At 51.3% G+C, this 20,486-nt stretch overlaps 6 protein-coding genes across 6 annotated transcripts; 4 read left to right on the top strand and 2 right to left on the bottom strand.

The window, feature by feature from the left end:
- Positions 1-1,320: 1,320 nt before the first annotated feature.
- On the top strand, positions 1,321-3,680 carry J7T55_015488 (rna drb0094 family; the record flags this gene model as incomplete). Its single annotated transcript, XM_053139728.1, has 8 exons — positions 1,321-1,546; positions 1,600-1,701; positions 1,863-1,957; positions 2,162-2,233; positions 2,352-2,421; positions 2,602-2,975; positions 3,189-3,284; positions 3,552-3,680. 8 exons carry the CDS (start codon positions 1,321-1,323, stop codon positions 3,678-3,680), a joined length of 1,164 nt encoding a protein of 387 aa, XP_052997213.1.
- A 1,827-nt stretch (positions 3,681-5,507) lies between these two features.
- On the top strand, positions 5,508-6,156 carry J7T55_015487 (uncharacterized protein; the record flags this gene model as incomplete). Its single annotated transcript, XM_053139727.1, has 3 exons — positions 5,508-5,521; positions 5,720-5,935; positions 6,015-6,156. 3 exons carry the CDS (start codon positions 5,508-5,510, stop codon positions 6,154-6,156), a joined length of 372 nt encoding a protein of 123 aa, XP_052997212.1.
- Positions 6,157-7,041: 885 nt separating this feature from the next.
- J7T55_015486 (uncharacterized protein) lies at positions 7,042-10,038 on the top strand (the record flags this gene model as incomplete). Its single annotated transcript, XM_053139726.1, has 6 exons — positions 7,042-7,074; positions 7,218-7,937; positions 7,993-9,259; positions 9,537-9,601; positions 9,665-9,809; positions 9,896-10,038. 6 exons carry the CDS (start codon positions 7,042-7,044, stop codon positions 10,036-10,038), a joined length of 2,373 nt encoding a protein of 790 aa, XP_052997211.1.
- A 1,368-nt stretch (positions 10,039-11,406) lies between these two features.
- Positions 11,407-13,939, top strand: J7T55_015485 (zinc metalloproteinase; the record flags this gene model as incomplete). Its single annotated transcript, XM_053139725.1, has 4 exons — positions 11,407-11,484; positions 11,536-13,498; positions 13,574-13,695; positions 13,802-13,939. The coding sequence occupies 4 exons, from the start codon at positions 11,407-11,409 to the stop codon at positions 13,937-13,939; spliced, it is 2,301 nt and encodes a 766-aa protein (XP_052997210.1).
- A 1,212-nt stretch (positions 13,940-15,151) lies between these two features.
- Positions 15,152-16,744, bottom strand: J7T55_015484 (uncharacterized protein; the record flags this gene model as incomplete). Its single annotated transcript, XM_053139724.1, has 6 exons — positions 15,152-15,484; positions 15,644-15,779; positions 15,966-16,049; positions 16,160-16,378; positions 16,438-16,594; positions 16,678-16,744. 6 exons carry the CDS (start codon positions 16,742-16,744, stop codon positions 15,152-15,154), a joined length of 996 nt encoding a protein of 331 aa, XP_052997209.1.
- Positions 16,745-18,755: 2,011 nt separating this feature from the next.
- On the bottom strand, positions 18,756-19,856 carry J7T55_015483 (Zinc-containing alcohol; the record flags this gene model as incomplete). Its single annotated transcript, XM_053139723.1, has 2 exons — positions 18,756-19,285; positions 19,346-19,856. The coding sequence occupies 2 exons, from the start codon at positions 19,854-19,856 to the stop codon at positions 18,756-18,758; spliced, it is 1,041 nt and encodes a 346-aa protein (XP_052997208.1).
- Positions 19,857-20,486: the final 630 nt, after the last annotated feature.

The following is a 20,486-nucleotide window of genomic DNA, read 5'->3' as shown; positions in this document are numbered from 1 at the left end:
TTCCTGGCCTTGTATTGTGATACGCTAAACGGCTGGCACCAGCTATATCTCTTTCCACCCCTTCCTATTCATGTGCTCCGTGGGGAATACGCTTGTCTTCGGGGAATTGGCGAGCTTGATTCGGGCGAATTCCTGCATGGCGCTAGGCGTTTTGCATGCTCCTGGGCGGCTTCGGTGTGGGCAATAGTTCTTCTCAGCTATCGTATACGGTCGGGACTCCAGGGTCGATTTCAAGGGGGAAGCTGGTTGTTCGAAGGTATCTCTATCAGTTAGCAAGAGTTTGGAAAAGCCTGGGAGGGAATACGAAGGTTCTTGCTGCCTAATGGCTGTGCCGTCAGTGCGAGCGCCTACCATGTTCTGTCGACGGCGTTTCAGTAACGCGTTATACGATCAGTCGTGTCATGTTTGACGGAAGGTCTAGGCAAGAAGAATCAATGCAGTGTCGATAGCAAGGAATCGAGCTCAGCGAAAACACTCCGCTGCGGCTAATTGCAGGTCTGCGACTAGCTCGGAACGGACGAGCAGGAGCTCAGCAGGGCAGCTCGGTTCAGCGTTCAGGGGGTGTCCGTCTGCCGGAGAGGTCCAGTCAAAGATTGAGCAGTCCTTGGAAATTTCTGACACAAGTGATTCTAGGCGGGAGAATTCAAAGTTAAGTGCGGTCAACAATGCATCCCGGCCAGCAACTTTTGTCGCGATCCCATCCTGCCAAACCTGTGGACTCGGGACACATTCTACTTCTTACGGAGACCCACGGAAGCCCACGGAATCCAGCCACTACACACAAACAGTTTGTCAGATACTTCTTCGATTTAAGTAGGTAAGGATACCCTCTTTGAATATCCTCATACTTTTGCGTCTATCTTCCTCCCGCCGCGAAACTCTACAACAAACCTACTCCATTCAACCTCCGGTGGACGACCCAACTACCCGAATTCTTGTCACTGTCGAGTTTTCACCTTCCCTCGGAAGAAGGAATGGGCAAAGACAACCGTTTTCGCGTTTTTTAAACTTCTCAGGCTCTTTCTAGGCACCGATGCCACTAAATCATCACCCTGCTCGCCGACTTCAGTTTTCAAGGCACCGCGTACAACTTCGACAGTTGAGGCCATCATCGACACCAACGACTTAGCTCACGAGACTTGCTGTTTTCAGTCAAGAGTGAACTAATCTAAGTATTGCAAGACTCGTCCAACCGTTCCTTGACTACTCCCTTCCCTGTCACCAAAGTATCAATGTCCAACTCCGCAAGCCCTATCCCGTTGGCCTTGTATACATTCTTACAGCTCCGTTCCATGGTCTCTTCGCCGCACTAGATTGACCATGCCTCTCCAGTGTCAAGGTGGCTTTGTATCGCAGAGTTCGTCATTGCAGCCGAGGGAGGCGGAGCCGAATCAGCACACTGAGGTTGCAATATCGCCAGCATTGGAGAGAAAGCTGGTGACCCTGAGACAAATCACACAGATCCGTCGTCCTTGCAAGCTTCGAGTCAGGCGAATGGAGGTGGTTACCATCGCCGGTGGATGGAATGCCGTCTTCTGCAAAGTGAGTGAGCCTACCTTCGTCGATTGACCACTTCAATTGTTGTGGTGGGCGGACAAGCGGACGACCCGTTCCTGGACTACGACCTCGGAGGCCGTGTCTACACCGGAGAGCGTGCTCTCTGCACGCAAGTAATCACTCAGTTCGTTTTGTATGCTCCAGGTATGTATCCTCCAAAAGTATCTCTGATATGACAGAAGTTTAACTCGACCAAGTCATTGATGCCAGTTGTGATGCCACAGAAATCCGTTTTTAATCCCGAGTCCACGAGCGATGATGAGGATGGAGACATCACAATAATCCAGGCTGCTAGCCTCGCCAAGCTACCGCAATCGATCAATGTATTGGCCGCAACGAACATGCACCTAACTACGAGCGCAAGGAGGGCCAGATGCCCTTCTATGACTGGTCTGGAGAGGTATGTCATCCACGGGCAAATGGGAAATTTCAAGGCCGTCGTTTGATGACAATGCTGAAATCAAGATGTAGACTGTACTTCCCCATCAATGCTATCGCATTGTGTCTGCCCGAACTCGGAACGTCCCTGGGGAACCCGTCACCTCGACAACTAGATCGACAAGGGCACAGATAATTATCCGCTGACCTGACCATTTTGCTACAGTGTGTTCATCTGAGATGCTTGGTCAGACGAACAACGCAGCACGGACGGCGCTACTCACAACAATTCGAGCCGGTACGACAACTCCGACATTAAACGCCTGCTTGATCAAATTCCTCACAACCAAGAGATCACAGTGTCTAGCATTCCGAAAGGGCCTTCACAGCTTGATCAGAAGCATACCAGAGAATAGAGAGCGTTGGGCATGGCCATCGGCCGGAGGACAGCTTTGGCCGAGACATATGGACCTTACGTAATGACTTGTAAGTAGCCACTTCTAAGAACCAGTCTGTCCCCATGTAATAGTCCTTCAAGATAATTGATACAAGGAAGGGTGACTAGGTTCTGGCCTCCTAGCTCCAATCCCCCGAACATAAACCCTCTCCTCTTCCCAGTGAGAATTTCACGCTCTCCTTGGCGAGTACGATGGACACGACATTCAGGCTTCCCGCCTGAGCCCAAATCCTCCGCGCTCCCTCCCACCAAGCTCAGCAGATCAACGGGTGCTGCTAGCAAGCCATTTTCGCGCCAAGCAGAGCGATACATTGGCTCTCCAAGTCTTCTATGTTCCGCCTCATCCCTTGGAGCACCTCCCAACCCAGCTCCATCTCTGTTCCACCCCAGTCTAGACGGAATACTTCGAAAGGAGGAAGAAGCTGTGAAGATACAAGAGGTTCTCAAATCTCTTGATGAGCCCAAGCAGCTGGACCGTACAGAGTCTCAGCGGCACAGTGGTGAATACCGCTGTGGTGAGGCACGCGTCGCCATTGGCAATACAACCGAGGCTAGCGACGGAGAGAAAGCCGGCACCCAGATTGTCACCTCCGCGATTGCGCCAGAGATGAGTGGCAGATAGCCTATCTTCAGGACTTATTAAGTTACGATCCCACCCTTTAAGGTGTTTGAGAATTTCAATGCTGGAATAATGTGTGGGAGGTCGGTGGCCACTAGGTTAGTTCGCGACCAAGCGCATTCATGAAAGAGGAGATGAAGACGTGCAGACAAATCTGACAAGACAAGTGATCTACAGGGCGCTACAATGGCTGCTGACGACGAGCGCGAGAAGGGCCCAATGAGCCTCTTTGGCTCTATTCGAAAACGACTCTCCACGCCTGCAGACAGCTCTGTTAGTGGAAGAAAAGAATAGATGAGATAAACGACCAACAATTCCCATCATTGCAGCTTCCAAACAGCCTCATTGAGGCTCAGACCAGCTTCCTAGCCTTACTAATTCAAAAGATCAACTCTTGATTTAACGAGGCATCGCAGGATGAGCCGCCTCCAAGGAGTCCATCACACTCAATGGGGCTCAGAGGAGCTTCCTTGTCTCACTTGTGTTCAAACCCAATTCCAACCCTATTCATTAGGCAGCTGCTCCCACCTTGCAGGTCAGCGTAAAGAGTCCGCCAACCTTACCGAGGCCCAGACGAGCTTCCTACCGTGGCCTGGGAGGAACATTCGGACGAAGCCCGGCATTAACGAAGGTTCCTCTTTCTTGGCTTATCCGACATTCGACTTCTGAAAATACAGCCAAGATCTTGCCTCCCGATCCGGTGGCTTTAAAATACGGCCGTGAATGACAGAAACCACTTCATGTGTCGCCATTCAAGGAGCAGTCTGACTCCTTGCAATGGATGCTCTCATGGCAGGTATTGGAACCGAACGCACGCTACATTGAGATCAAGGTACTACACGGTTCCCTGGAGAGGTTCCGACTGCGTATCCGCGCAGATTTCAACATTGAATATCCCGCAGTCTTGTTGGGACGTCCCTGGACACTCGCCGTTGGCTTTTTAGTCTCAAGCTCTCATTCAGTGCGGTCTTGTGTTTTCGGACATTCGTGTCTAGAAGTGTCCACTCGGTACACCCTTCCAGGCAAGTCTCCTGTGGCACTTTGAACAGTCAACAACATGGTAGCAGGAGGACTTTTGTCAAGGTGGGAAGGCTCAAATAAGTCTGGAGTGTTAAATAGATAGGAAGGGGCGTTCCAAGAGATCTATGGACTACTTGTCAAGATTCTGTGTAATTATATTCTGTAGACCAACCTTCAATGCTCATGGCATCGTTAGAGATAGACTCGACACGCTTGAGGAGCACTCTACATACCTTACGCAGCTTTCCCCAGAGATGCAATCTAGCATGCTTTGTTCACCATATTGGAGAGCAATTAATGTCATTATGATCGTTGGCCATGCTCACCAGTTACATCCCTAGAATAAGGTGTTAATGTCAGGGTAAAGAAAATTAATATTCCCACTGGAACACTTTTTTTATTTTCTCTGGGGAGCATCGGCGAATCAAGCATTCCCTTGCAGATGAAACTCAATTGACCAAGGGGCACGTGGTCTGGGCCTACGGACTCTGGATGTATGCGCTGGCATCGATATCTAACCCCAAAGGAGCGGCAAAGGGGACTCGGCCTGCCGTCTGAGCATGTCACAAGCAGCATCTGGGCTGGTGTGTTTTTCAGGACAATACTAGGGCAAGGAGTAGTTCTTGATGTTTGTGGCGCACACAATGCCAATAGGAAATCAAATCCAGCTTGAGGTCATAAATCTGCACATCAGTGCAGCCCTGGGCTCTGATCTGCGAATGCTCCGCCCTGTTTTCCTGCAAATACCGTAGGCATTCTTTCTATTCCATACCAGGTTTGGCGCCAATGTAGGTGACTCAGTGTGAAAGCTAGCTGCTTTTCTTCCTCGTTGTTCTGGTTTCGTCCCAGCGCCTGGCATCAGCCAAACACTCGCACACTACATTGTTTACAGATTGAATAGACAAGCAAAATCTACCCCGCAGTCAGCACTTTATATTTAAATCTGACTCTGGTCAGCCTGCCAGTGCCCAACTGCTGCGCTTCGCATCATCCACACCAACCTTCTATTCATTTCACATTCAGTTACTACCTTCCTCAATCCACTACGCTCCCCCACTTGCTGCTGTCTTCCTCCTGCAGCTACTTTCCCCAGCGATTGCCCTCTAAGAGATTACTTGGATCTCAACCTGGACCTCGTCATGCGCAAAACGCACCCACACTGCTACCAGCCGCAGCGTAGTCCCAGCATTCGTCGCTCATCACTTCTCGCTGCCGCCTTCCCCCGGCAGCTACATGTGCATTCCTCAAGCCGTTCCTTACTCCAGCAGCAACTCCTATCCAGTTGTGGATGACATTCAGCAACACCGATGTAGGTAAATGTCAATTCTCCATCTCTCTGCCGGGACTTGGCCATCACGGAGGATCTGAACCAGCCAATAAAGGGACCACTCGACAAAGGCGATGAACACGACCACGTTCCTCGAATACATTATCGCCTGCAGAGGCGACTAGGAGGTCGACTGCCTTGTTATTGTCATGAACCCTATCATGTAAGTAAGCGACACTTTTCTGTCTTTTTCTGAACAATGCTTCCTCCTTCCATCCTACATTTACTATGGCCCTGCCTTCCATTTCCAGCGTTCTTAGCCTGTTGCACACAAAGAGATGACAGCCGGATCAACGCGGCTCTGCGCGTATTGCAATCCCAATTGTTTGGAAAGTCTTTATTCTGACCTCTACCTGGACAGCAAAAGCACAGAGGTCGGGGGCATTGCCAGTAGCTATGATTCCCATCTTGCTAGACAAAACCCGCGAGGCGCCGGCCAAAGGGCTGGGCTTAGGGATCGAAACCTAATGATTTCTGACCTACGGACTGCTGAGGCAATCCATATCAACGGGTCAAGACTGTCTGGTTCGAATTTCACTGGCACTGAAACAGAGACAGAGACAGGCATGAATGTTTGGTGAGTGCAATCATTCTGAACACCTCTGTATTGTTTGCCTCCTAACAATGGAGCCCTAGCCCACTTTTCCTGCCTGCAGCGGCAGCGGCCCTCTCACAGCAGGCTTGAGAGCCTTGCGCCCCACCTATCGCCCGTACAGGCCCATCGTAGCAGCCTCACTCGGTCCTCGTTCTTCCTACGCCCCTGCGTACAGCATCAAGGCCAACAGCGGTGCATTCTAGCCCGCGACCTGGGGCGCTGTCGCAGCACCGCCAGTGCCTGTTGACGATGATGAGTCTAACTCCGACTCTGACTCTGTCTCTGACTCTGTCTCTGACTCTGTCTCTGACTCTGTCTCTCCCCCATCCACGGCAACCGCGTCTGCTACCGGCACAGTCTTGCTTCCCGCAGACAACGACCCAATCTTTGGTCCAAAGGGATCACGCATGGCCTCATGCACAAAGTATCAAGGTGAATGGCTTCGCAGTCCGATCCAGTGTGTGCTCAGCATTGTGAGCAGCCATGTCTTTAAAGGGGAGGTCAAATCTGATCGAGCCGTACTGATCATAAACATTGGTCTGGATACAAGAATGAAGCATTCCACCCACAAACTAAGCGGTGTCGCACCACGCACCCTTTCAGCTACAACAGCAGCAATAACATCAGTCTGGCTGCCAAACTGGCCAGAGCTCCTAGACCTTTAGAAGAAAAACTTCTAGGTAGACAGCTGATTAGATAACAACGGGTCCTTTTAAGTCCTTGAAAGAAACAAAGTGGCGTACAAGACAGTCTCAAGGACCACAAGATATGCGAGAACTGATTCATCCAAAGCGGTGATATCATATCAAACTTGAGGAGCAGGGAATGGAATTATAAACGATAAATGCTTCATTTCCAAGTTACCACCTTATATGCCTGCTACCATCTTTGAATACCCCTGTTCCACTCGTACTACGTCGGACACTTGCCGCCCGTGTCACTCTCTGTTGGTAGTCTGTGATCAGTCTCGAGCTAATACTTGCATGGCTTACTTGGCCTCGAATCATCAGAGCCAAGTCCAGTCGATCACCATGTGGTGTATCTACTTTCCGCGAGGAGAACTTCCATCATCACTGCAGCGGTCCTGAATGTCTGTAACCCTAACCCCTGCTGCTCCTCACGTAAGCAGCTGACGTCTGACCTCGTCTTGCTGCAGTCATGGCTTATCATGGGTCAAAAGCTTTATCTCTTGTTCTCAAATAGGTTGTCGAAGTCTGAATTCTCATGTGGAGGCGCGAGACTAATGTCTCGCGAGTTATACCAGGGGACTACACTCCCGCACAAGAGAAGCATACGTCTCCTGACTCTTCACGCGGGCGGGTCCTTGCCGCTATCTTCCCCAGTCGAGTGTGAGCTCCGGGTCGTCACCTTGCCCGACGTCGACTCTAGTATATCATGGCCGTACTATGCGCTCTCATATGCTTGGCAGGAGCCCCAAACGCTACAGAAGGCACCCCCTGGTAAAATCGGCATCTTGTGCAACAATATACAAATCGCTGTTCCGAAGAATCTGTTTATCGCGCTCGTCAGACTCCGACAGAAGTTCCAGGAGCCCGTCGCCATCTGGATCGACTACCTGTGTATCGACCAGTCGAGCACAAGCGAGCGGACGCAGCAAGTGGCTTTGATGCAGGAGATATTCAGTCTTGCCTCCGAGGTGCTGATTTGGCTCGGTGAGCCGTCCTCGACTGGTCTGCAGGAGGGTGGCAAATTTCAAGTGTACTACCACTGGGGAGAGGATAATGAAGTCGAGCTCGTCACAGCGTATCGGGACTCTTTTAGTGAGTACCTGAGAGGAGGCAATATCTTCAAATTTTTGGATCTGGGCCACGCATACGGCATATTCTGCCTGATCAATCTTCTCAGCCGGCGGGTGCCCGCATCGCAGATTCCGTTTCACGAGTCATCGGTTGATTCACCGGAGTTCAGACAGTGGGTCGATGGGCTCTGGACTGCGGTTTGGGAGATGATTGACAGGGCTTGGGTAAGCTGCACCCATCCTGAGATCAATGTGATACTTGCTAATTACTGGCTGGCAGTGGAAGAGGACATGGGTTGTACAAGAGTGTGTTTATGCCAGCAAAGCCACAGTGCATTATGGACATCTTAGTGCCAGCTGGGAAATGTTCAGTGACGCGGCGCGCTTCTTCATGGAGAGCCGCCTGGGCCATGACCTTGCTCAAGTCAGGCGTTTCAACGTGTCCGGATCGACAGGAGACCCTCTCCCGGAACTATGCGGCCTCATCTTGCAAATTGAGTCTCCAAGACGCGCTTTGAGTCAAGGGAAGTATCTCTCGCCCCTTCAGACCCTCGTCCGGTTCCGCAGCAGACACGCGACGGATCGGCGAGACAAGGTCTTTGCGTTTCTCGGCCTACTCAAAGACCACTTTCTCACTCCAAATTACGACAAGGCCACCCACCAGGTGTACTCGGAAGTCGCCAAGAGGATCATAAAGTCTACCGAGAGCCTCGAGTTGCTCACGTCAGCGAAGCCAAACACGAGTGAGGACATGGGGACCTGGGTGCCTGACTGGAGCACTACACCTGGAAAGCACGAGTGGCAAAGATTGGAGCTCCTACAGTTGTATAATGCGTCAAAAGGAATGGCGCCTGTGGCAGGGATGCACCACACTTCTATGCCGACCCCTTTGCTTTTGGTGTCGGGCATTTGGGTCGATCGGGTAATGGAGGTCTTCCAATCTTCGTCAGCCCCAGAGGACGGATACTCCAGATTCCAGACAACAGTTTCGCATTGGGAACTTCAGGCCCGCAAGAGCTTCAAGATTCTACACAAAGCCTCTTTGGGTGAACATCATCTCAGCGAAGATGAGTCTATAATGTCTTATACGGATTGGATCGAAGGTGGATATTCCGACGCGTTTTGGCGTCTTCTGTGCGGCGACATGATGTACGCCTTGGGGGCCAGTAGCGAAGGCACCTACCGACGGGCACAACCAGAAGATGAGCAATTGTTCAAGGCGTTCACCGAGGGAGTTGTTGGTCTTAATCGACGGATGAGTAGGATGACTGTCAAAGGCAAGAGAACTTTCTACCCTGTCAGGCCCGAGGCGTCAAACCGCACAAGGAACCAGTTCTTCTATGCGATGCAGATGATGACGGCGGGGAGGACTCTGTTTGTCACGGATCAAAGGCGCTTGGGTGTCGGGCCCAAGGATACTGCCGTGGGAGACCACGTTGCGGTGATTGCGGGTAGCAATGTGCCGTTCCTCCTGAGAGATGTTTCTAAGGTGCGCCGCCAGGCTGCGGTGTTTGAGAAACTTTTGCCGCGAGAGACGATTGAACAGAGTAAGCCTGTGCCTTGTCACGACGTACATCAATGTTGCAACATCGTCGGAGACGCTTATGTGGCTGGAATTATGGACGGTCAGGCTGTACAAGCTCAAGTCTCTCGGATTTATTTGGAGTAGTCACAGCCCGCCATTCATTGTAATCACAGCATGGACTTCTTTTGTGGCATACAGGGAGGGTAAAATTCGCTTCAGCTGGTCATTGTGCGCCCTCTCCGGAGCACTGGTTCATTCGCCCTATATGAAGACTCCAGCCTAGAGAGGTTGTTTCGCAGGCCTTCTACAAGACATCGTTCTGGAACAGCTGGACAAAGGCTTCACTCTGGAGAAAATGGCGAACGTAAGTGATAGGTGCTATACAAAACTGCTGCAAGAGGCTAAGTAATACTACTTCACTGTGTAGGAGCGAGTCATATTTCTCCACGGCTCGACCTTCACCCAACCATCCTCCCAGCCTACCCAGAGAGAAGATGGTGCACGTCAGTCAAGCATTGCCCATCTGTTCCATCAAAACAAGATCACTGACGCGAATGTTCTCTCACAGGAGCGTCAGTGCCAGTGACTACAGGGTAGAGAATGGAGGAAGTGCAATGATGACAACGCCAATGACGAGCCTGAAGACCAGCCAACCTAGTCTGGATTCGAGTCGTCGCGAGGCATCAGAGGTACAGAATAGTCTACGACCAGGCTGCTGATATAGCCCACATGGAATTGGACCGCGCCATCTTCCGAGCCGCAGCCGCAGCCCTTTCGCTCCGTCCTCCTCTCATGTCCTAAGATCCGTGGCTCTGCAAACCCTAGATTTAGGCACACCAGGACCATGTCTAGCAACATTACTCATCAGTGTCAGCGCCAGGTCATCACTCCTGCCCATGCCTCACTGCCTCGCTCTAGCCCTCCTCCTTTTCTCTCTTCTGTCTTCCAAAGCACAGGTAGATGGCCATAATCTGGCCGGGAAGCAAAATACTTTGATAAAAGTCATTTCAACTTGATCGATTCCTGAGAACAAACAAATAAATGATTCCATAAATTCAAGGGCTTGAACAAAAGAACGAAGTTGAGTGACCTACGAGACTGACAGCAAGAGATCTGACAACGCTTCAGACGTCTGAAATAAAAACATAGTTAGGTACATTTATTCGAATTCCATGGAAGTGCCATTGTCCAGCGAAACCATACAGCAGTAGACTTGAAGCATCACGGACCTTGCCTGTATCTTTCACTGGAGCTTTTGACAGAACAACACTGCCATAGAAACAGAACATGCAGTTTCACAGGTTTCTTTCATGTTGTTCAGCATCATTGTTAACACAGTCCTCCGCTACACATTATCTCCAGGTATAAGAGGCTTCTCGAAATAGATAACACTCATTGGAAAAGACTGCCTCAAAAGCACTTGTAAGTTGGTCAGCAGCACGTTCCGCGATGACTTGCCCCTTCTATCTTAGATACTCGCTAAATATAAGTAATGATTCGGTTATAGATCCAATGCCAAGTGCTCCGGGATCCATACGCAAAGGTCTTCAGGGCTGTGTTGTCAGCAGCACGAGAACTTTGTACCTGATAGACCAAGGAACAGAGGACTGGGCTCGCTGCCCCTGCGTGGCAATAACGCCGTCATCGACCATCCTGCCAAACAATTGCCAGCCTTGCTGCTGACAATTTGAACAATTTATGGATATGCTCTTTCCCGTTGGCCAACGCCCTTCGTCTTCAGTACGAATTTGGCAAGCTACTTTGGATGCGGGCTCTCGAAAAGAGACGGCGAAGTGAATTGGTGATCTTAGTAGTGGACCTACATACCTGTAGAAACGGTAGGATGTACCTCATTACTTCTATAGATGATGTTTGTCATCCTATTTGTATGTGCGGTGACATAGCTTGTTAATCCGTCTGAAAGACAATTATTAGCTGCAATTATATTCACATCGAAGCGCCGATCGATTTTGCTATATCTCTAATAAATTCTCCCAAGGAGTCTTTCCTTGCTGCTTTCCCACCTATCAGCTCCGAAGTTGACAAGCCATCAACTCTTCAGCCCCTTGGTTATTGCCGTCTAAATATCTCAAGTCCATCTTTGCTGATGTCTGGCTTGTTGTGCGTATCAGTCCTCTCATTTGTTTACCTTCCACGTCATCTCTCGCCATGGAGTCAACTTCGCAAACCACCTCCGCTCCGATCCTCCTCTTCGAGAACGTCGAGGAGGGCGAGGTCATTTATCAGGTATTTGCTCCAATTTCAATTCAATTGTCTCTTCTAACACTTGATTCATAGCGATGCCTAATTATCAAGGCACGCTACACGCCTGTCGCCAACGCGCCGGCCACGGTGACAATCGAGCACAAGTCGCCCAGCGGGGATGAACTATACCCGACTCAGACTTGGCCTGTTGCAGAAGGGCATACGAAAATCATCGCTATGCTTTCCCCTGGTTTCAATACCCTCGTCGTACAACCAAACGGCCGCAGTACTGAAAAATCCATTCTGAACCTCACCTATTTGCCCCTCATGCAGCAGCCGCCACTTCATCTGGCCGTAATGGTCGCAGATGACTCGCCTCTATCAATCGACTACGAGCCAAATAATGCCTACCCCAATTTCGCCGCCAACGCATCACTCGATTCCGCCATGAGTAGGTTCCGCATGCTAGCCTATATGTGGCAAGCAATGATCGCAGAGGACATGCGCATGAAGGGCCTCGGTCGCCGATCCTTCCGCCTAGATGAACAGTGGGGAGTGGATACCACCAGCGCGAGGTTCAGCCACGCATTGAGGGATGCAAGGCTGTGGGAAGCTGGAGCAGCGCGGTCGACCGCGAAGATCCACATCTTGAAGTCCACACACACTACCAAAGACATTCGAAACGCGAAGATCTCGCAGGACAATGTGTTAGCAAGGAACAAGGCAAGGCTGCATGCCTGGTTCGAGGAGGCCTTGCAGGCCTCTGGCCAAGGTATTTTCCTAGCTTCAGCGAGGCCTATCGTGGCAGGGCTGATCCTTGACTCCACCTATGACCATGATGCCAGTTTTGTGCTTGGGCACGCCGCAATGGGCTCCCACAACGCCACCGGAACTTCCCTGTGCGTCTTTGGCAGCCACTTGGCGTACTCATGGCCGCGAAACGTCGAGGACATCACACCCTTCCTGGTTGACCCTGGCCATCCCCAAGATGGAACTGTCTCCATCGCCAACACCACGACCGGCGCCATGTGGGAAATATGTTCCATTGGCCAGGCAGACTTCCTCCACCAGTTGGGCCACGCATTCGGTGCTTCTCACATGACCGGTATCATGAGAGGTGCTTGCGCTCAGCACTGGCCTCGGAACTTCGTCGCGCGAACAGCGCCAAATCATGAGAGTGGCGAGGAGGGCTCCGTCGTGATAGACGGTGAGACCGTGAACGAAGCCACCTGGGATCTCAAGAACGCCCTAGCCTTTACCTATCTTCCGCATTTCAGGCTCCCCAGCGATAGGCCATTCCCCGTCGATGAATTTGTGGCCCGCTTCGCCAAGCCGGCTATCTTTCTTGATGAGGGTACCGACGAGGAGGGTAATCATGAACTTCAGCTGAAGATGTCCTCCCCAGTCGGCATTTTCTGCATCCTCTGGAACGGCGAGCCGAGCGAGCCTCCGTCATTGACGAACCCTTTGTTTGGAGCGAGAACTTCGCTCAAGCAGATTGAGGCCAACTTCGACCGCGACCAGCCAGTTCGCCTCGCCGTTCTCGCCAGGAATGGAAAGGAAACGATCGTCCCGGATGTTTGGACTCTGTTCGAAGACCCATGCTTCATCCGCATTCCCGGTTCCGACGTCATTCTACATAAGCGCTCGGTCATGTGCAAGGATCTGGAAGAAGGCGTCCAATCCATGCAAGACAAGAGATTTTGGACCTGGGCGACCCTCCTCACCAAGCGCATGCAGCATGGCACCATCGTCGGCGTCAAGCAAATCGACATATGTGTCACCTGCGTCCTAGAGGGCGTCTACGTACGCTTCCAGGACGGCATCCGCGTCAATTGCGGCCCAAGGGTCCAGAAGAGCTCGGGCGGCAAATTCAACAAGCACTTCCGTGGGCATGTCCCCCAGGAGCTTATGATTCCTCCCAACCAGGAGATCCTGGGGTTCGAGGTTGCGCGCGATGCGCAGGTTCTCCGTGGCCTGCGGGTTCGCTTGAGTAACGGCGAGTCCAAGGGTGCAGTCTGCCGTGGCGGGCTGTTTGAGGAGCGATGTATACTGGGTATGTTGTTGACTACTTTGTCAATAGCACTATTTGCCAACTTTTAAAGGGATTCTACTAAGTAAATATGCCTAGAGCCCCCAATTGAAGAGCGAATCATCGGACTTTATGGTCGCAATCACTTCGGCGAGGAGTCCGACGGGATGGTCGAGCTCGGAATCATCACGGTGCGCAAGGACGCAAACCTCCCTTACGAAGTTTATGACATGCCTGAACTCCAAAACACAGACGGAGGATTAACTGTGGGGAGCATCTCTGATCAGCCTCTTCTGAGGAGTATCCTGCTGACTTGTTGAGAACCAGGAAGCCGATTTCGACCGCGACGACGACCCCTACGCGGCCCCTGACGTTGACTACGACTCCTCTGAGGAATCCGACAGCGGAGAGTCTGAAGACGCGGACCTTCTTCTACAAGCCTTTCTCGAGTTGAATATTGAATAAAGAGGAGGAAATGGTCTAGACACGGTATGGAATTGCTTTGGGGAGGTTGAGAATTGTCTTTACGGCACAATGGTTAGCACCATTGGGTGCTTGACTTTTCATCACAATGATCTTATCCCAGTTTCCTTCAAACATCATTCTCATATTCGGAATAGTTGAAGGACGATATTCCGAGGCGATGGGTGGGATACATTCGATCGGGCATCAAGATTTGTGGTCAACAGAACAGAGAAACGGCGAAGCCTGTCAAAAGGCCAGCACGAAAGTGTAAAAGAGATACGACAACCATGCATGTATCCGCCGCTTGGCAAGAGGCTTCGAGTTCTTGATCGCATGGCAACCCGTCAAGGACTAGAACAGCTTTGTCCGATATCAGAGCCAGCAGGAAAACAACGAGGATCTGGTAAATGAGCACTGAAAAGATGTACTTTAGTCACCGAGAAACGTGTAATTATATGAGGCAAAAAAAAAAAAACTTGTGCCATCAACAGTCAGTGTCACTGGCAATGTCACGAACGCAGGAAGATGGGTTAATAAACAAACCCACATACGCTGGAGGCCTCTACAACTTATGAATCATTTAGTTACAAAGCACGCGACCAAGTACAAAGTTCTCAATTGGGGTGTCAAGTCTTTTATTTTGATATGCTATATCCGGCCTCCGGGGGTTGCGCATGCTGAAGATGCCGTCATCGGATAGGATGTCGAGTCGTTGAGTTACAATGAGCAGACGCTGGGCTTTCGGGGATCTCTGGGGTGCTGTTCTATCTAACACCAAGCATCCCAGCTAGCGAACCTGAGTCGAGCCTGTTTTGGCCAAGCTGGCTCTGCTCGGATTCTTGCCACCCCTCTGGGCGGCGACCTGGCCTGGCCTCTGCCTGGCTCTGGGCGTCCAAGTGACTCCTTCAGAATCTGGCATCGCTCCCCCGCTCGTTCAGGCGACTTGTCAGTCCCAAGGGTGAATTATATGTCGATGGCGGCGTGCGGGAAGGAAATAATCGCGTTCTCAAGCTCGCGCATGACGTATCCGTGGGCGAAGGCGTACAATCGAAAGAGGTCGGCGAATGCGGAGGGCAAGGAAAAGGTGTAGTGTTTGGAACCGGCCTGTGGTAGCCTGAGTGCCTAGTCTTGGAGAAGCTCCAGTTTGTCTCCCGTTCACGCACTGCCTGCGCAGCGAGCTCCATATCGTGACGAGCTCTGTGAAGTTCAAGACTATTGGGCGGCAGGAGGAAGTCGAGCATTGCTGGATTGGGCAAAGCACTTCATGAAAGCCAAGAAGGTCTCCGGCTGGTCGTCAGGCAGGTTGGCGTGGTCAGCGGTCGTCTTCGAGGAGCTGTTGGCAAGCAGGGTGTAGAAGAGACCATTCTTGGTCACACCAGCACAGCCACCCTCTGGTGGCGACGGCAGAATCGTGCAACAAGGTTTCGTTTCCTTTGAAACTTTTCGGCTCGCCTGTCCCAAGGTCCCCTTTGGTCCTTGTGGTGACGGGGTGCTGGGCAGGGTGTTGAGGAAATGGGCAGGAGCCTGGAGAATCATCACCTTTCCCTGAGGAGCGCCGAATGCTCGTTACTTTAGCTAATTGCCGACCATGCTGGTACTGTTCTGGATTCATCAGCTCGTGAAGCTGCTCGGTGGCCAAAATTGCCCCATCCGGGGCAGCAAGCCGTTTTTGCCCGTAGCTTTATTCCTCCAGATTGCCTTGACGGGCTCGATATTGGACAACAGGTCGATGCGGCTACTGGCGTCGAAAGTCTCTCGAGATAGCAGCTCACGCAGACGGCCTGAGCCTTGAATGAGGGTGTCCTTGTGTGTCAGGACATCGAAGACCAGTCCGAGATCGCTGGTGAAGAAGGTGACGCAACATTCATGCAATGCTTTTGGTCCTCCTCTGAGGCAATCAAGCTGTAGCACTCCAACGCAAGGTGATCATCGAGGTGTGTGAGCGGCATCGGTGCAGACAGTGAGGACGAGCGGGACGCCAAGTTCACCAGCCCTGGTCAGTCTGGCAATATCGCAAGCTGCTGACAAGGACGATACCTCTGAGATGCCCGGTCCCTGGGCAGACTGGGAGTTCTCTGAGGCAGGGAAGAGGCGAGTTCCGTTGTAATCACTGTCCAACTTGAGAAAATGGACACCATGCTTGCCCGCCTCGGTGTACGACCAGGGTGCACTCAATGCACACCTAGTGCACTGCCCGCCCCGCCCAAGTCGAGACAACACGACCTTTCCCGAATTGCAGGTATCGCACTAGGGTCCTTTTCCCTCTGAAAAAGGTCCATTGCGATATCCAGCATGAACAGACCCGCCCTGTCTTCGATCTGGCCGGGAAAATTCGCGTCCCAGGTAGAGGGCCTCGAAAACGTTGGCCTTGGGATGATGCTCGCATGCATGTTGCTCAGCCCTATCGGAGCCCGACAATACGGCTGAAGAGGTCTGGAACTGTTTGTGGTGGCCTTGTAAGTTGCGTGTTTGTATCCTGCAATTTGAATGCGGCTTACCTAGATGGTTGCTGCCATTCCTGGCGCTGCCGACGTCGGAAGCGCCCCTCTGGACGCTGGAAGAGAGCGGCCCTCTGGGCGCTGAAAGAAATGATCTCGTCAAACAGACGATGAGTAGACGCGGTATTGAGGTCGCGCTGGAGAGCAGATGAGAGTACTGCAGTTGAAGTTAGTGTTTGGCTGGGCTGGTCCCACAACGAAACCACTGTGGTGGGGAAGGTGATCACCGCGGCAACCTACTTGGAACAATACAATCTGTGAAGACGATGAATATGTCCAATATGGGAGGGAGCTTTGGTTGAAGCAATTTGGATGGGTTTGGGTTTGGGATTGGTGTGTGATGTTGAAAGAGAAGAGATTGATCGAGGGCGGGGTGGTCGGTCTTTTATATCTGGAGATATTCTTGCACAATCTGATACTTGTGGTCCGAGCGCTCGATAGTGATTCACTGAGAAGACAATACCAGTGCAATGATTCATAGCAGCTACAAGAACCACGCTAGTGGTGAGCTCTCTGCTGAGCTTCTGCTTTGTGCTTATTGGTGACCCCGTTGAAGCAGTTGTTTCGCCTGAGTCTCTTGGATACCGTCTTATTTCTGTTCATTCGTCTTATTTGTGTCCATCCGTCTTATTTCTGTTCAGTACTTCAAGGTTATGCCTATCTATTCAGCCAGGAGCAGCAAAGTCAATCACATTGTCTCTTAATGACCTCTCGCATTGTTCCATACTCCAGAAAACCGTCCTGGTCCTTGGAACAAATAGCAGCTTGGCTGATTTTCGAGTCACAGCCCGGGAAATGGGACGAGAACAAGCCTGGCCTGGCAGGAGGAGAAAGGTGATCGATCGATGCAAGCTTCCACCACTGATACGAAATCAGCAAACGTATCGATGGGTACAACGACCCAACCGACGAATAAAAACTGACAGTACAAAGCATAGCAGGGAGGAGCCCCTTCCAGCGAGTCAGCTAGACATAGTATTGAAGGCAGTGGTTTGCAGATACGAAGCAGCTGTTCAGAGGACACAGCATATGGAGCTCGGAGCTGACGGGCAGACGGTTCCCAGCATCATTTAGTTACAAAGTTTTGTGGGTTGTGGCTTCTATGGCGCAACTTTGGACGACGAATCGACAAGGGCGATATTTGTGCGTCAGTTCATCACTAACATTGAGCCTCAGAAAAAAGACACCATGGCATCAAAAAGCTGCATCAGACCTAACGATCCGATCTCTCACCGAACCTTACGAAAAGACCGAGCCGCGTTCCTGCCTCTGCCTACCTCCGTATAAGCCCATCGCCAAAATACCAAGATATCACTGTCTCGATTGTTACACCCATCCTTCTAGAATGCTAGAATTGAAGCCGATGTCGACGCCCTCGCGGCGACATCCCTTCCCAATTCGCCCGTCCATTCGTGACTCCCGAGACGAAATGCGGGCAGAAAGTCTACATATGCTGGTAAATTGTTGGCTCAGAGGCTCTACCAGGAAAAAATATATTTGGCTCTAGACTTTCGTTGGAATCAAACGTTTATTGAGAAGAGGGGGGAAGAAGAACGGAAAATGCGAAGGAAGGGCACGAGCTGGGCGAGGACAGCATGGCTGGCGGGAACAATGGATGATCCAACTTGACATCTCTGCAGCGCATTTTGCCTGGGCTCATTATGATTCAGTCCCTCCCTGCTCTTTGATGACAATGAGCAGAGGTTCCAGTTGCTCCGCAATCTTAGTCGGGACCGCGACCCTGAACGTCAACATGCCTGGAGTTGCCCGGTGACGAATGGCAAGGGGCACGGGTTCGCACTTGTTTCAAGCATTCGGTATTTTTCTCTCGGTCCAAATCTAAATCTTCTGTCCCCTGGACGCACCATTGCAGAAGCGACAGGCAGGTGGAAAAAGTGTCCGTGCGCGACGACAAGGCTGAAGGCTTCCTGATGTGGAAGCCCGCTAACTAGCGCCTTGGCGCGGCTGAGCGTGGCGCTGTACCAAGCACCAATTGACATGACCACGCCCACGTCATACAACTATCTGCCCTAAATTATTTCCGCAGGAACAACCCCTCGACTGTCCTCAGGGATTGGGAACGAAGAGTTGCCTCTGTAGTCGATGTGGGCGATCCAGACGGTGACGAACGGCGGCATGCAATATTACCGATTCCCGACTTGGCAGTTGGAACGTATTGCGCACTTCACTCTCACTCAATTCTCACTATCTCACTCGTATATTCCCATTTGTATCCCGTCATTTTCCAAAAACCTAATCTCCATCGCGATTGCGGTCCCATCGCCATGTTTAAAGGTAAAAAAGGCTCCATGGCCGTATCAAGACATGCGGATGCACACCTTGCCGACGTGGGTGCCACAGGTGAGATACTCAAAGGCAGCAATTATCTCATCTCGTCCAGAGCCAAACTCTTTCTCCACAGGAACCGACAATCCCCGAGCTATCACGTACCGCGTGACCTCCTCCAGATGTTGCTTCGAACCGACGATAATGCCACGCACCACTGCGCCCTTGGACAGAGCAAGCGCCGCGACATCAGGCATTTGATCCTGGGGGCAAGAGGACAAGAACCCTATGACGGCGATGGAGCCACCGTAAGCCACCGCATTGATGCTTTGGGCAATTGTTCCGGCACCACCGTTCTCAAAGATGAAATCGGCCCCATGGCCCTTTGTAATCTTCAGAACCTCTTCGGACCAGTTCGGTGTGGTCTTGTAGTTGATTACATGATCGGCACCGTAAGTTTCCTGGACATGCATGAGCTTCGAGTCAGAAGACGAGGTGATGATTGTCGTTGCCCCAGCTGCTTTGGCGAGGATGAGACCGGTGATGGAAACACCACCGGTTCCTTGAATGAGTTAGACATCAGACTTGATTCTAATCAGTACAAGTGTGTGAAGTGACCTACCAAGGAAGAGTACCGTCTGTCCAGGCTTCAGAGCAACGTTGCCATACAGAGAATTCCATGCAGTGGTTCCAGTACAAACAAGCGCGGATAGCTGAGAGTAGCTGAGCTTCGATTCTGCCGGTATCTTGATCAAAGTAGAGCTGGGAAGTGAGATGAACTCCCGGAGAACACCATCGATCTCACCACCGAGACTGTGGTTCCAGTCTTTAATGGCTCCATAAAGGGTGCTAAGGTCGAAAGCGGCAATGACCTTGTCACCTTTGGCGAAGTCATCGACGTGACTTCCGACCTTTACAACGTCGCCAGAGAGGTCAGAGCACGGAATCACACCATCCTTCACAGGGAAAGGGTATCTTCCGGTTGCGACAGCAAAGTCGCGGAAGTTGAGAGCGACGCTTCGGATACGGATCAAGACCTCAGTGGATGAGGGTTCGGGTACTGGCTCTGTGCCGGTCACAAGGTCTTGAATGGAAGTTCGTTGTGCCAACCTGTAAACTGTCTGAGTTGCCATGATGATAGGCTGGTGAAAGTGTTGGGAAGAGCAGTTATTTCAAGACTGTGATAGACGATAAATTTGGAAGTCCGAACGTGCTTTGGAGGCAAAGCTGGCATTTGTAGATTTGAGCAGCCTCATTATATACGAAAACCTTCCACCCTGCTTGCAGATACGTAAGACCTTCTCTGTATGCTAAATTGCCTTTCTTGCCTAAAGACCCACCGGCTTCATTACAAATGATCAGAAGTTTACTGCATTATTTTGGGGTAAAAAAGACATACGGGTCTACATGATGACTGGGGACTAGATGAGCGGCATCCCGCCGAAAGAGTGTGCATTTGTGCGTTCTATTCTAGATCAGCTAGCATCTCAAGGGGTAGCATCTCAATGTCCCACTATTAGAGGACCTGTAAAGAATGCTGACAGTCAGTAACAGTGGGGCGACTGAGGCGCTATATTTCAAGATGCTCGAAAGAAGTGGGCAATTGTGACCCCAAGGTTGGGGTCAAAAAGCTACGAACTCACTCGTGCACAAAGTCCGTCTCCCGAGGTTCACAGCAAATATCTGCTTTCAAAACGATGAGCAGCAACAGAACTCATACTCTCTTGGTTGGCTTGTCGTGCAGCTTAAGGCAATGTATTTTG

This window comes from Diaporthe amygdali (assembly GCF_026229845.1).
Source record: "Diaporthe amygdali strain CAA958 chromosome Unknown NODE_5_length_1802954_cov_64_987939, whole genome shotgun sequence".
Lineage (NCBI taxonomy): Eukaryota > Fungi > Ascomycota > Sordariomycetes > Diaporthales > Diaporthaceae > Diaporthe > Diaporthe amygdali.
This window is presented reverse-complemented; position numbering and strand designations above follow the sequence as displayed.